This window comes from Ptychodera flava, chromosome 14 (genome assembly GCF_041260155.1).
Source record: "Ptychodera flava strain L36383 chromosome 14, AS_Pfla_20210202, whole genome shotgun sequence".
NCBI lineage: Eukaryota > Metazoa > Hemichordata > Enteropneusta > Ptychoderidae > Ptychodera > Ptychodera flava.
This window is the reverse complement of record NC_091941.1, coordinates 32,042,128-32,058,459: the sequence shown is the minus strand read 5'-3', so window position 1 is coordinate 32,058,459 and position 16,332 is coordinate 32,042,128. Positions and strand designations below refer to the sequence as shown.

The 16,332-nt window shown below is 38.9% G+C and overlaps 1 protein-coding gene across 1 annotated transcript; it reads left to right on the top strand.

The window, feature by feature from the left end:
* The first annotated feature begins 3 nt into the window (after positions 1-3).
* Positions 4-10,284, top strand: LOC139150195 (putative epidermal cell surface receptor). The gene is made up of 7 exons (XM_070722406.1): positions 4-18; positions 3,106-3,315; positions 3,682-3,885; positions 4,384-4,734; positions 5,033-5,359; positions 6,434-6,627; positions 8,912-10,284. The coding sequence occupies exons 2-7, from the start codon at positions 3,153-3,155 to the stop codon at positions 8,915-8,917; spliced, it is 1,245 nt and encodes a 414-aa protein (XP_070578507.1). The 5' UTR covers positions 4-18; positions 3,106-3,152; the 3' UTR covers positions 8,918-10,284.
* Positions 10,285-16,332: the final 6,048 nt, after the last annotated feature.

Genomic DNA, 16,332 nt, shown 5'->3' with positions numbered 1-16,332 from the left:
AGACGGCAAATTCAACAGGTAATGGTAGACTTAACTTGTGGTTCAACTTAAGTTACGCATCCGCACATTTATCGTTTAGGCTTAGAACGACCCTGATTTTTATTTTGAATAAATTGACGAGGGGCATAACGCTTAGTTAGACCAAAGTGACGTCAATTTCTCGAGTAATCGCATCCTGCAACTGAAACATAAAAAACAACGATAACAACATGTATTTATCTGCTCGAGGAACAAGGACAGTTTATGGAATGTATGTGGTTCGATTCATAAAATGCAGTCACAAGTGCATGCCTGCCACTTTGTCATGCCTGCCTCATTTACGCATGCTCGGAGGGAAAGTGGGGGGGGGGGGGGGTGCAATGCAGCGGATAGGTAGACCGTCAGACAGACCATGAAAGTACATCACTATGATACCAATACTTTTTCCTGTTCCTGAACTCTATATAAGCACGATGATAAAGACAGGCTATCTGAATTAGGAAGCGTTCTTTCCCACGGTCTTGCAATACATCATTATGATATATCGGCCGATTTTTCATGTTGTCTGGAGAATTTTAGGAATGTTCAATGTATCTGCCTACGCTCATTTTTCCGGATGTGACATGTAATACCTAATAATTTTTATGTGTACAGATCACGCTGCCATCTCGATATAAAAGCCTGTCTATCGATGCTGCCCACACGTTTTACAGTCAGCGGCTCTTTTACATATTTAAAATTAGTCTAAAAGGGCGCCGTCGTTTCAAGCTGTTGTGGTACCATCTTTGCTGTTTCTTTCCCAAAACACAGCGATCTATCGTAGCAATGGAAAATCGATGGGATGACCTATTTAAATCATCATCAATTCTTTTGAATGGTAAGGATGGGAGTAAGGCCTCAAGGATGATGACATCACTATTTTCAGACGATCACGAAACAACGGAGGATCCTAAAAATTGTTTTGCAGATTACAAAGAATATTGTTCGCAACTTTTCATAAACGTTTCATTGGCCATTCTTTGATGAGATAATTGTCCAGGAACTTGGGAATGTCTTTTGGTTATCGCAACTTGGTCATCCGATGTAATTGTATACGACAGTACATGCCGAAACAATGAATTGCTCGTCATTTTTGTCGAGGCCTATTGTGTTTTAGCAGTGTCAGCGCTAGTACGGTAGTTTCGTTGTTTTTCCCGTTTACGTCGAGCGGTGAACGCGTATTTTTCGGGCCAAAATCATATAGAAGATCAGACCACATCACATCTAATTTGTGTATCACAACGCGTGATGCCGTCTGTACCCGAACGAACAGTTGAAATTCTTTACCTATACCTTCTCTTACTGAAGCGACAGCCTACGAACACAAGTCTTTCTTTCCCTGTCACCCCATCTCCCCGCGCAGTCGCAATACAGCGATGATGTTAGAGAGAGTTTGGTGATGAAAGCATAATTTGCATGCATTATTCATTTATTGCCTCATTGGTCTGGATATCGAAAAAAAATCTCTCAGTGGTGCACAATAAGACAGAAATTTGGGTCGTGGTCGTGACAATGATGACGCGGATTGTTTTCGCCTTCCAAGATGTGGAGCGTTTTTCGGAGTAAACATATCACTTTAATTTTCAGAATTAAATTTCCACTCCGGTTTTTTCATATTAGTTTTGTCATTTTGCAAAAAGCAGTGAGGATGAAACACTAACATTTTTTGTCATCGTTTCATACCATGCCTTCCCAAGATCCATCTTTATCACAGTCAATCCTTTATCTCGGCTACTTCTTTCAACAATTCGAGAGCTCGGGTCAATTTACGCCTTGTCTTGCGCAGTGCAGTGTAGAAACACATTCAGATTGAAAACGTGTGTTGACCTATAACTTTATCCAGCCAGACAATTTCTTTCAACGCCACGAAAGAGAAGGCTAGACCGTTTACTTAATATTAAAACATGGAAAAGCTTGTGAAATATTGTGATCTACATAGTAAGATAACACCATAAAATGTCAAGAAGGACTGACGTCACGGTAGTCGAAATGTATGTGTGAAAATAGAATGTTTTACACTTGATGCAAGATGAGAAGAAATTAGCACGTGTCGTCGTAATGCGGGACTTTGTTTGATCAAATGACGTAGGACGTATAAGATCGTGTTTCGGACATTGAAAGTGACAGGCATCGTGTTTAGGACATTTAAAGTGACAGGCTTCTAATAGGCGTACATGTGTAGAGATTGTTGCGAATCGTGAAAATTAAACTTTACAGATTATAAGAATTCGAACTTTTAAAGTCTTCGTATTTGTAAGCTATGTCGGTTTGGTAACCAACTACAGAACCATATCATTAATGAATATGCTCATTTTGAATTGATTCTTCGGCAACCAAGCTTGCTAAGGTTGTCCCCCTTTCTTCTAATTTTACGAAATCGAAAATACAGAACTGCTCATTCTGGCACAATCAGAGACTGCAATCATAACTAATGTTGTCATTTTAAAGCAGACTAAAATACCCCTTCTACGGTCAAAAAGTGGCTTATTCTCCTATGACACTTTATTCAGGTCTTAACGCACAGGCCAATGCGAAAAGAAAAGCAGGTTTTACTTGGATGTCTGTTTGTGCCAAGGGAACTACTTTCGAACCAAAAACTAGCACAGAATACCGGAGCAGCCTGGGAAACAGATATTTTGATATTGAATTACCAAGGAACGTGCGCAGTATCCAGGCGCCAAGTCAATTTTGTAGAAACATCGTAAAGAGTGTTGTTTTAATCTTTAATGTTTCAAGTCGGTGAGTTCGTGAAATCCAGCTCGAGATGGAATTGCTCCACAAAAGGCAGCGGGAATACATCAATGTGTAAAATCACGTGAGAACAAATGAATGAGGGACTTGTGAAAATATCTGAACAATTCAGATTGTTTTGTCCCAACGTGGATGTGCTTGTACAACCAATGTCCCACACACACACACTTATGTAAACGTTTGCTGGGAAGGAGTTAACCTCGCCCTCTCCCTCTGCTACACAAATATACAACACTTTTTAAAAAAATGTTCATATTGTGTTATTCTTCAGTTGTTTTTACCTACTAAATTGCGATTTCACTCTACGTTCTATGGTATATCCTGTATATCGTACAGGTGGGCCGTGTCACTTTAGAGACAAGATTTTAGAGGACGGAGAAGACATGCAAGATGGGTGTGTCCAAAGCTGTAGATGTGACCTTGGCGTCCTGGTCTGCAAACCACTGTGTCAGATTTACACGCTCCTACCGTCAGCAGAATGTCCTGTACCAAAACTTATTACAATAGAAGGACGGTGTTGTCGAGAGTGGAGATGTTTTGCCAACGGTACTGTAACAATTTATTCATGGCACAGAGGCGCATCTTTTCACGCAACTCCTGAAAACTTTCCACGTTCTCTATGAGAATTTCGTTCTATTGCATTCTAGACAAGTTTTCGTTCTATTGCATAGTGTACAAACTGCATCGTATTGGCACGGTTAACAAATTCTTGGCATTTCAACATACATCAGGGTGAAACTTCAAATAACTTATTTTTGTCGAACATAAATCACTAAATGTTATGCTACAGCTATTGTCTCTTTAACACATTGACTATGGACGGTTTCAGAAAAAAGAAAGCAGTCCACTTTATGTCGGCATATCAAAGAGAGGAAATGATGACTAACTCTCTATACACATCTCTACTTACAGAGGGCGACTGTAGGCGTAACAACAGGACCTACCTTCATGGCGAGGAATGGAGAGAAGGCTGTGACCAACGCTGTTTCTGTAGTATGGGGGTTGTTACATGTCAGTATCTCTGTCCCGATACAGAGAGTGCCCCCAGTGACTGTCCTCAGGCTACCTTGATTCCTATGCCAGATACGTGTTGTAAACAGTGGGTTTGTCATCCAGGTGAGAGAAGATGATGGCGCTGTAGAAACGTGCTCGTTAGCCGTAACGAAGGCCACATCAAGAATAGACTATCTGTTGTTTCACTATCATCATCATCATCATCAACAACAACAACAACAACAACAAAAACAACAACACCAACTACAACAAACCAACAAAAAACCCTAAACCAAAAAAAAACTGGTTTTCACGTATTAATGCTTAACACGATTGGAACTAATTTGGGATAATTGGATCTTTATATTTTTCAAATTTTTCAAAAGATTTAGGTGCCCTATAGCTGAATGTTGCGATATTACAAATAACTCATAAAACAAGTGTGTAACTTGAAAAGAAAAGCAGATGAGGTTACATTTGCAACCTGAATCGACATTACTTCACCATCCAATTATCCAAAATTAGTTCCAACTGTGTTGCTTACTCTTTTGTTTTTAATGTCTTATCTCGAATAAGAGCGCAGGCCCTTGTAAAATTTGTCTTATTATTAATCACATTCAGGCGTGACACCACGACCCCGCCCAATGCCACCCATCTTGCCACCATTCTCTCTGCTGTCAATCAATATCACAACTTTCGACGTCACAGTCACGATAGCTGTGATTCGCTGGTCACCGCTGACTGACCTACAGCGCAAATACGTCACAGGGCTCGTCGTCAAGCACAAGGACCTGCTCACGGCCAATCAGTGGAGACAATCAGAGGAACTCCATCCATCAACGAGGAACTTCACGTTGATTGGCTTAAAGGCTGGGAGAACGTATCTTGCGCAGATTGTAGTTATCATCGAGAAGTCAATGCTCAGTGTTCATCTGGATTCAAATATCGTCACGATACACACAAAAAACAAAGGTACAATAAGTTTACTACTACCTAACTCGTCGTAGAATTTCGTTGTGTTTTCGTAGTTTGACAGACAGATATCGGCAAATGTGATAGGGAAGGGCCTGGATTTTACGAAGATATTCTGCAAAGGAAATAAAAAGTTTATAACTTTTAGAGCAATCTCGGTATTTCTATAGGAAGGTCGAATTTATCCTCGCTAAATTTCCCACATAAACATCCAAAATATTGATATAACATATCGGGCACTTTAAATTTCCATACAATTGTGGTAATGACTGTTCGTCTTTCCCGTATGTATTCCCAGGGTCTCCGTCGACAATGCCGTTCCTTATACCCGTGGAAATCAAAATTTCCGCAGTGACCGACAGTTCATTGAGAGTTACATGGACGTCATTGCCTCCGGACATTGTCAACCATCTTCGAAGTTTACACCTGGTTTATAACGACACAGACCAGTGGTCCGGATCCCTAGGGAAAATACAAGTTCAATATGGCGTCAACAATACTGAAATTTTTGATTTAAAAAGCGAACATAAGTACACGGTTTTGCTCCTTGGTATTTGGGGTAATGGTACGGTCCTACGTGAAATTAAATCAAATGTAGAAACGGCAACAACAAAACGTTTAACAGGTGAGCAGATCGTGTCACAAGTTTCAACACTAATGGCTCTGCGCTGCATCACAAGCATTCTCATAACATAATCTTCAGTGACATATGATGCACACAAAGCACGTTGCTGAATGCAAAGTGTTACTCTTACGGCGACCTTGGCATCTAAGTAAGGCACGACATGGAATTCAACTTAGTAAAAACACCATTATACTTTCAAAAAACTTCCACATTTTGAAAAATTCGTTCCGCTTTGACCACTTGGTGAACGTCAATGGATTTTTTAATGTTCAAAATTTCACCAGGTAGGCAGTATACATCTATTCTGAATATTCTGTGCTACGTTCAACGCTTACTCAGACTATTATTTAAGTTTCCTCTCTCAAAAAACATTTGGCCTTACAGAATGTTTTTCTCAGCTGTCCACCCTATCGCAGTTTCCAGTAGTTCCATTAACCCCAATACCAATAGCGAATCTGCCTTGTTATTTGCCTAGTGTCTCTCACAATTACAGCGGACCTTGGGCAAGCCACTTCTACTAAACCTTATGGTAATGACACGAATAAACGCCCTATGTGGTCGTCAAGTGACCTTCGAAACCATCTATGTCAGTGTTTGTGTTCCCAGTTGTCATGAGAGCACCGCCGTCAGTAAAAAATATCAAATATAACAAAACCTAGCAAAAATAATCGAATTTCTCAATGATATCATTTAGTGAACACGGTCGTTTGATTGTTGAAAGATATATTCCACCATTGCAAATTTTTCACAGTCTACTGGGCGGAAACAGCAATAACATTCGTACATCAGTTTTTTTAATTTGTGGATAAATATTTGTACATCAACAGTGAATGCAACCTCTTCAAAGCAACAAACTTAGGGTATTAATTCTTTAACAACACGTTGCCGTCCTTGAAAATTGATGACGTCCCCTGACGTCAGAACTGCGAATTTACCGAGAATGGCAGTGGCTATCCAATTATCGACGCGGTATAGTATTGCAATGGTTCACCCTGCCTATCTTTAGCAAAGATAAAGAGCATAGATACTAGAAGGAAACGTAACTTTTTTACTATCCTGTAATTTTCATTTCAGAAGGTCCACACCCGTCGACGAACAATAACAAATACATCATTATAGGAGTCTGCGTGGTAGTAGCGTTCGTCATAGCGTCACTGGCCTGTCTACTTTTCATATACATCAAAAGGCGAGACCAGCGCGAGGCAAACTACGATGTCGACAGTGCGGTGGCGTTTGAAAACAAAATATACGATACAGAAGATGGAGAGGTCAGTCGTTACTTTACACATTAAAACTGTCTCAAATATAAAAATGACGCATCAGATATATATTTTATGGATGTCGGTGATAGGTTTGTTGATTGTAGTGTTACGATTTACACCAAGGAAATCAAGATGCAGAGAGAGAGAGAGAGGAGAGAAAGAGAGAGAGAGAGAGAGGGAGAGAGAGAGAGAGAGAGAGAGAGAGAGAGAGAGAGAGAGAGAGAGGAGAGAGAGAGAAAGAGAAAGAGAGAGAGAGAGAGAGATCAATAAGAGATGCCACTTTGGAAGTTGCCGTGCCTTATAGTTTTCAGTTTATCATCTTTCCGTTAAAACATTTGCCAACAACGATCTCTCTGTAACTTCACATTAATTGCAATCCCTTACTTGAATTTGTCACACCCAGACATGTGCTCAAAATGGTTACGTTTTCCGTTTGTATCATGGTAAATGGTAAAGTTAAGTGTACCTATAAATTGACGAATACATGATTAGGGGACTTTAAAGGCTGGCAATATTCGGCCGGAATTCTATAACCTTGAAGAAGAAATTAAACCTCGCCATATGAGGGCGCTAATCGCCCGTCGTCTTCAGATCCATTAGCTGTAACTTTTGGTCATTTTTTTATTTTGTTTGTTCTGTGTATCGTCTGCAGTTTCTGGTTTGAATCCCTGAAACATGGAGAAATTCCTAATATTTAGCTCATAAATATACCCTATATGATTATAATCTGCATTGTTATTGTTTAAATTTTGTATTCAGGTCCGGACAAGAATACCATTATCAACAATAACAGTGGTTATTTCACATATACAGGCTGGGTTAGCAAGCAGGACACCGGGCATTGGTCATGATGATCGGATTATAGTAAAATTATGTAGTTAAGGTAATATGCACCTCGAAAGTGAAAGACTTAAACTTTCGCTCTAACTTTCCTCAAGGAATATTTCAATCATTCTCTTTCAAAATCAAGAATAAAAATAGGGGGTCACCGTGCAAATTTTGGTACTAGAGAAAGAAATAACCCAAGATTTACCGATATTAGAAATTCAAAATGGCCGCCATCCCTGTGTTAACTCTATGGCGAAAAATAAAAATTTTCGAATTTCAAAAAACTAAGCCGGTGAAAAGTTTTCTTTCACCGAGAGCTTTAAAATGAACCCCCACATGTGGTATATCAGAAGAGAACTGTAAAAGTTTGAGAGTCCGAATGTCTGTCCCCGAGGTGCGTTCTACCTTAATACATACAGAGTAGTGAATACAGAGTAGTGAAAAATTAGTCAAAAGTTACAGCTAATGTCCCTTTAACGTTACTCTGCGACGCCATGCAACGCAAGTGAAATGCTGTCTGTCTTCATGGATGAAGACATTCCACTTTATTTATAAGACGAGGAATAAAGAAGCTGATTTTGTGGCTACGTTTTCAAGCCTTGCGAGACTTTGAGGCAAAGGATGCGCCTTGAACGCATTCTTATAATGGTATTATATCATTGATATTTTGTCTCATCTTTCACGGTTAGTGGCTGCTGTTTCAGACCAATCCTTCGTACTTTTATATTTTTGCTTGCATAATTACAGTTATGTAGACTTGACATTCCATGTTGATGGTTTAATAGGAATATCTTCAAAAAAAGGAAGCTCGTGTCAAGGTCCCTCAAGTGAGTTTGGTACACTTGTGTAAAGTGTGAAGTACGAACTCCGAGATTCGATTGGCATGAGTTTGTGTGATTTGAAATCACCTTGGCCAGGCAGTCAAGTCGGTACGCAAAGACAAACGCATTGTTGCGAATGCTGTGTCCCGCAGTTGCACTGCTTTTGCCGGATAAAGATACGCACGATTACCCGTTAATTATTCTTGAAAAACTGTTACAATAATTTCCAAAAAATGCTCTAGTTCACGAACGGACTGCAAATTTGCGTATGTAAATCGTATGTTGGAGTTTTCTACAGAAAATTGCCATTATTCGTAATTTTTTTACAATTTTAGATAAATTACAGTGATATACGTATCGAGGAGTTATGGTTTCCATGGAAATGAGGCAAATAAACTGGAAGAATTGGTGAAGTGGTACGATTATCATTGCGTTTTACAATTAGTAACATTAATACTAGTATTTATTTTTTTGTCGCTGTAATCATTTAGATTTCCGATGGGCGTCAAAATTAGTCATATCATAACTTGACCTAAACGCTGTCTATGGTGTGACCATTTTAATAATGCTCTAAGGTAGTCGTTTTACAAGTACTTGTTAACCGTCGACATAAGCATTCTCTTTTTGCCTTTCATTTACAGAAGTAACAAGCTTGGCAGCCCGGAGAATTTTCAAAGATAAGAAACACTTGGAATTGGATGAATGCAGCGAATGATTGATAGAACTAAAGCGACGGCAACAGTCACGGTGTAAAATGCCATCTAAGTCAGAGTCGCGGTTGTACTTCGTCATATTGGTGCATTTACCGAAACCTATTAAACTATTTCGAATTCGTTTGGTTCAGAAGTTGTCTGATGCAGACGAGGAGTCACAGGACAACGTCGTAGCTGATTCGTTTGACAAAGCTGAGGAGTTGATTTACTCAAAGACCCTCGAGAAAACGAGGGGATATGATTTACTCATCAAATAAGTGGATAAACTGTAATGTGAACTTCCATTCCGTCTGCAAAAACGATAGAAGCGAGTTTTAATGTTACCCGGGCAGATTTTTGGTACACACAGACGGAGCCTAAGCAAAGTTTGCACAGATGACAAGGTTTTTGTACTTCTGGACGAATCCTGAGCCAAGGTAGCATAGATGACACTTCGAAATTAAAAGCGAGGCGTTCGTTTTCCTGCAATTATCAAGTGACAATAAGGAAAGAAATCCAGTAAATATTGTGCGTAGGCCATGGTGGTGTGTTAACAGGAGTCTCTTGTTAGAAATCTAGATCATTTGTGTATAGCACGACTCCTGTTTGATTATTTCAAATGGTAAATTTTCATATTTTGACGATGTAAGGTATCCTTTAAGACAGTGAACAGTGCATGACCTGTGTGTATGTTTTGCACTTATCCAAGACAAAGAGACTCACAAGTCGTTGACGTTGGTGGCGTAGTTTTTCTGTCACTCCAGAAAAAGCTTTTCAAAATCAATTAGGTGAATTCAAGCAATGCTGATTTTGCAAGAGTAAAGTCTGTTCAAATATTTCTGTGTCGTAAACTTAAGATGTGGTTTACTCTTTCATAGGGCAGTCGTTTTGAGCGTTATTACCTCTATTTTTTTATGCCTTTTTCTCCCGGGCTTTTTCTATTTTTCATTCCGTTTGTAAATATAGTTGTTGTTCTCATGAAATCATGCCGAAATGCGTGGGGATCAACTTGTCAACACACCCTTTATGTATTTAATATCAAACGTTGTTCTTACCAGCCGAGTTCTAGTCCAGAATTCATTTGTCAACAATAATGATGCATATAGTGGACAGTGCATAGTCTTTACAAGACCTAATACACTTTGTAATTCATATTTTGGGGCCAAAGAATGTAACGATGTACGAGTTTTAAGAGGAAACACATTGAAAGTATTATCGAAAGCTACCCCTATAGCGTCCCTTTATCACACATTTTTGGAAATAATTAGTATTTCTTTTAGGTATGTAAGCGGGATTTTATTAAAGGCGTGTTTTGTCAACTACTTTGCAAGAGGCTTGTACCTGAACAGTGTAAAGAACTGTCCATACAATACAGAATTGACCGCAACATCATACCACAAGCTTTAAGACAGGGAGTTTGGCCCTTTAAAGGGACAAACTCACTATCTTTTCCTTTTTCCCCATTATTCCTTTTCTGTTTACTAAAGCAATTTGAATTGTCAATCATCAGCTCTATTCCAACTTTCATATACACAAAAGATGTATGTATACATGCTGATAACATATGGTAATTTTTGATATCTAACATAATTGTTATATCTACAAGCACGGAGGGAGAAGAGATATGACGACTGACAATTTAGTATATTTCAGTAAGCAAAACAAGACGAACACTTATCCACGTGAAACAAAAATAACGGAAATAAAATATAAGGATTTCGACTTGTACCATTATTTTAGGTAAGACGAAACTCGATACAAAAAGTTTTGAGATCTGCTTCCAACTTTCCCCAGGGAAACTTTAAAACGTTCCCTTTCATTATCAAGAATAAAAATCATGGAGGGGAGGGGGTCACCTTGCAATGTTTTGGACTGGCGAAAAGGTTACCTAAGATTTACTGATGTTTAATCTCAGTGGCTGCTGCGCACTGGTTGGGTTTGTGCGGACAAACAATTTACTTTTCAATTTTCACAAACACAAGTCAATTACACTTCATTTTCTCACAGATTTCAAAATGAGCCCACGCAGGGAGTACACCAGCAAAGTATCAAAAAATTTGAGAGTCCGGGTATATGTACCCGACCACAAATACCTTACTTATCAGCAGCAGCAAAGTTAAGGACACCTCAATGAAATCATGCTATTCGAGGCATTGTTCATTCGCTTGATTTTGATTTTCAGTGCGAATACAGACCGTGAAAACGCGGCCTATCGATCCTCTTGAGGTTGAGGGTTTCTAGCAAGAGGTGTCAGAAAAGTTACCACAGGGATAACCAGCTTAGGGTAGAGATCACATTACAAGTAGGACTGGTAAGTCTGCGCATATCGTAGAAGACATGATTTCAACTCCCTTTCCCATATAAGAAAGGTGACGTGCTAATACTGTAACACGATCAGAAGTATTTTGGGGTAACTGCATGCAAGTATTGTTTTGGTTTGTCTACATGGTTTATGGTACAGCTACAGTTATAATCACCATTTTCATCAAAATATAAAAGACTGTGTCTGATAAAAACCAAAGAAGAAGTAAATGTGTAGATTTTTTCACCATTTGTTGCTATGCAAATATCCAAAAATAGTGGTGTCAGGTTCTGGAGGACACCGCAAGTCTCTGGTTAGCCGTGAATTTCACTAGGGAGCGTTTGATATTGGTGGCAGCACTAGACAGCTTCTGTCTCTTGATAACCCAGTCGACTAAAAAATCGGATGTGAAGATGACGACGTGTCCACTTTTGGTTGTTCTTTGCTGTTCTAGTAAGCTTTTGTTATTGAAGGACCAACAGCTAAAAGCGACGGGAACGGCACGGAAGAAGCTGTTAAAGGCGGACACGTCGCCACCTCTATATCCGATGACGGTTTATCAGATTATCCGACTCGATGACCAAAAATCGCGACTGTTCCTGAAATTTCAAACACACCATCTTTTATCACATTTCATACACGCCTGCGACAATCTGTGTTTTGTCCACATCTTACAACTGAGAATAGTTGCATATGAAACACCAATGCGTACACTGGCCGCCCTACAGCAGTTACCGCCGGGCGGCCTCCCAGTCGGGATAGGCACCTGTCTCTATGCATCGACCACATCTGTCAACATCATATTTTAGTAACAGTAAAACCCGCTAAATCGGATCAAAAAATAATTTCTAATATATCTTCGCCTATAAATAATAATATCTAACAATTTCCGATGTGAACATTATTTATTTGGAATAAAAATATCGATCATAGGCATATTATCTGTTATGTTCAGCTCTCCTCAAAGCACGCCATGGTTTTGGTGATAGCTCACGTAATATAGTACGTGTTGTATCGTACTTCTGAGTTTAGATTTTATCGGCAATGTGCAACCTAAACAGTGCCGAGAACGTGTACAACCGCAAGGCACTCCACATTGCGCAACCAGAGACACGCCATAGTTTATCGTTTTAATTTTAAATTCACGCATTCAGATTAATGTTAGATTCTCATATATGAAATGCTATAAGCAAGATGTCGACCTCGGATAGCACTTACTCTAATATATAAACGGCCTTGGGTACGAAAGGCGTCACGACTTCAATGGTTCTATCTAAGAAGGCCTCATCCTCGACCAGCCTTGCTTTTAGTGGAAAATTCAAACAAAATGGAAAATACGCACACAGACAAGACAAATCGGCAAGGAGATAATAAAATAATCAACATTGGACTAGAAAAAAGAAACAAGTTAAACAAAACATAGAATCAAAACTACGGAAACAAACAACAGAAAAAAACCCTCACATTCAGAGCTATACCAGACTGTACAACAGAAAAGAATAGCACATTGTGAGATTTGTTACCACCGTACGGAATCATCTTGTAAGAAATATCTCTTCTATCGCGTGAAAGATTGAGTAACTTATTATAGGTAAACTACCACAATCTTATTACATTGTCAGATAGGATTTCATTATCAGATAGGATCATGAGCCCCAAGTTCAGATAGATGCTCAAGGCTCCACGAATCAGCAAAATAACGAGAAATCTTCATGGAGGTCAATGTCCTTTCATTCCTGGTCTGAGGTCAAGACGTTGACTCTGACGTCATCAAGCTGACTTTTACAATCTTAACAGAAATAGATACGGAACTTCACATAATTCATGATTTTACAATACTAGTTACACAACTTCCATCGACCTATATTCGTCACAACATGTGGATAGTTAGAAATTCCGTTGTATAATTGATGTGAGTTGTGTTCTAAATACTTCAACAACAGTTGGTTGTCATAGAAGATTTTCATGAAGACTGACCCCAATTTATACAAATTCCTCGACTGAGTGATTCCAGCAGCTGTTTTATAGATCTTAATTTTAAATTTCACACTCTCAGTTGTTCATGGAGGCCCGAACTCTTCGATTTGAAATTTACTTTCTAATGCTGCAGTTGATATATTTCTTATAGATTGACCTATAGAGTATTATCATAAATGATGCATGATAACAGAGCATGCGTGCCAAGCGGGTTCCTCGATTGCGCTCGCTTGAGCCATTTTCAAGGCGCTTCATACGATAGAATAATAGTTCGGTATTTTTCATATTTGATAGGCACTAACCATTTTGCTAATCCGCCTCTGCAGAGGGGAGAGAATATGACTGGCATTGCCGTTTTGTTAATTGCGAAAGGAAAGCAGGTTGATATCCTGACGCAGAGGGGAGGGGAATAAGTGGTGAGGTTTTTAAAAATCATTATGGAAAGACAGTTACGAACAGCTTTATCTATTTATTTATTTATTTTATTTATTTATTTATTTATTTATTTATACTGGCATCCAACACGCGAAGCCCAATGACCGAGTGCAGTTAATAAAAATGTACAGAACTTGAACAAGCAAAAATTAGGACACAGACAAAACAAAGAAAAACACGCAGCATATACAAAACCAGAACGACAAGCATCAAATACATTCAACACAAAAAGGCTTATGAGCAAGAGATAAACGAACTGTGGACACTTTGGTTTTGTAAAAAGCATAAAAACTAAAAAACAGATCAACACCAAATCGATAAACAATATTTAAAAGATTCATTGCCCGAGATAATAACGAATACTTTGTGAGATTTACTCGATGATTGCCAGTGGGTATTCTGAATAAGTCAGTGGACCTGAGACGCCTCGGAGGGATGTAAAACGAACCTTGCTGGTAATATCTGGACAATCCGCAAAATAAAGAATTGACACACTTGTGAACAAAGCAAAGATCTAAAATTTGACGACGTATGTAGAGAGGCGAAAGATCAAAATAACGCGACTTAAATGAAAATAATTATTAACGTTATACTTCATTCCCTCCTTAAAACAAAGATTTTATTTTCCTTCATTAATTTTTGTTCAGCATAATGTTGGAATGACATATTTATATGTAAACTACGTGGTCACAATAATCGTATGGTTGGCCATACTACCCCGGCTATAAATACTGAAGAGCATCCTGCCCTGCAATCTCGTGTGACTTCTGTCGGCAGAGAGAATAATCTATATCTCTTTGGCAATGCAAGCAAACTTTTAGCTATAAAGATCCAAAACTGTTCGTCTTATTCTGCACCTTATTCAACTTCCAATTTTCACAGCTCCTTTTAAAATATTTTGCGAGGGCTGTTTGGTTTGTGTTACAGTTGATATTGAGATCATCATCCGAATTGTAATTTCCCCTCATATTTCCGAGCTCTGTGACGAATGATGTCTCTACGTTGCTGTAGACTAAGTCTACATCTCTCAAGCGATCACCATGATCACCAGATGTCTATATGACATTTTGCTCCAACACTATCGCTTACTGACTCTATATTGGAGCGAATCACTTAGAAAAGTTTGTATACGCCTCGATAAAAAGCTGACCCTTGAACAAATAGTATCTAGTATCTTATCATTTTATTGACACATATTCTACAGCAGCCAAGAAAGTGCAAAAATGTATACGTTGCTATTGGACACCAATTTACTTAACATGTTACCCGGGCAATCAGTTCAATCTGAGGTCCTATCGGTGGTATTTTCTGTGAGAATTTGCTTGTCAGATCCCCTGGTTCTCTGCTATGAGAAGGGGAAAAATACGACGACGTTCATAATCACGGTAATCATTAACGAAAGCTGCGAGACTGAGCTTTTCAGGACTCGGAAATTCGGATTTACCGTAGGGCCAATTTCTTGAAACCGAATTTTGTGTATTCTTTAATTGGGAAATTTAGTTTACCGTTCACATTTTTTCATACTTAAAAGTGTAACAGGAAGGTGCGACAAACTGAATCACTTTCCTCAACTTGTATCTGTGAATCACTTCAAGGGCCATTATTTGTAACTTTTGACCATTTTTACCCCGGAAAATTCCATGTTGGAGGCTCATATTTGTTGCAAAATGTTGTTTTACGAAGAAACAAACATGATTAGTGATGTTATAGCCACATAAAACTGCTAATTTTTGTCCAAACGTGTTGCCCTTCCGAGCTCGTTTGTTGACGTCTGGCATGCTCAGCGTGCTGGGGAGAACGCCGAATGGTGACGCCGCGATCACGCGAGATGTACAAGTTCACCTTTATTGCGGGATCAAAACAACATTGCGTCGTGGATTGCCAGACATCTGGCTACGCAACGTGTTCGGACAATGGACTACGACGTAAGTACCGGGCATAAGCAATGAATATTTATTTTTAAATTGCTGTAAATGGCTCGCGCAGGTGCAGAAGAATGCCTACGTAGGAATCCGCGTGTCAACAGAGTTTGTATTTCTGTCCGGACAAAAATTGAAATTTTCGTTGTAAAATCACATGTTATTTAGTTGTCGGGCACGTAATGTTTCCGAATAATATGCGATTCTCTGTTATTTGACAGACTCTTCAACATGAGCCAGTGATCATTTCAATCAAAACTAACAGAAAAATCGCCAGAAGATACAGCTAATGGAACTTTCAGTGACTGCTTTCGTCAATTCCATTGGAAATAACATTTCTATTAGACTTTACTTTTCACTATTACCAGGATATTTTCTCTCCTCGACACACGTATCCACAAGATATAATATGTTTGCTGCATGCAGTGGCGTGTACGCTAATTAAATGCAATTAATATATATTAATTATTAATATGTAAATCTTTGCATATTAGCGCACATCTTAACAAAACTCAAGTCACACCCCCATTTTGGATTAACTTACTATAGCCTTGCGTTTGGTGTCACGAGTAGTGGATTATTCTGTTACCTGCGGCTTCAAAGTAAATGACTCGATACAAGTATCTGCAGTATCTGTGATCTAAATATGAGACTTCTAAGAACTTTCAAAATTTACTTTGTAAACCCAAAAGAACGAAAGACAGTAAATAGACGCTCTCTGGAGCACATTGTAGGAT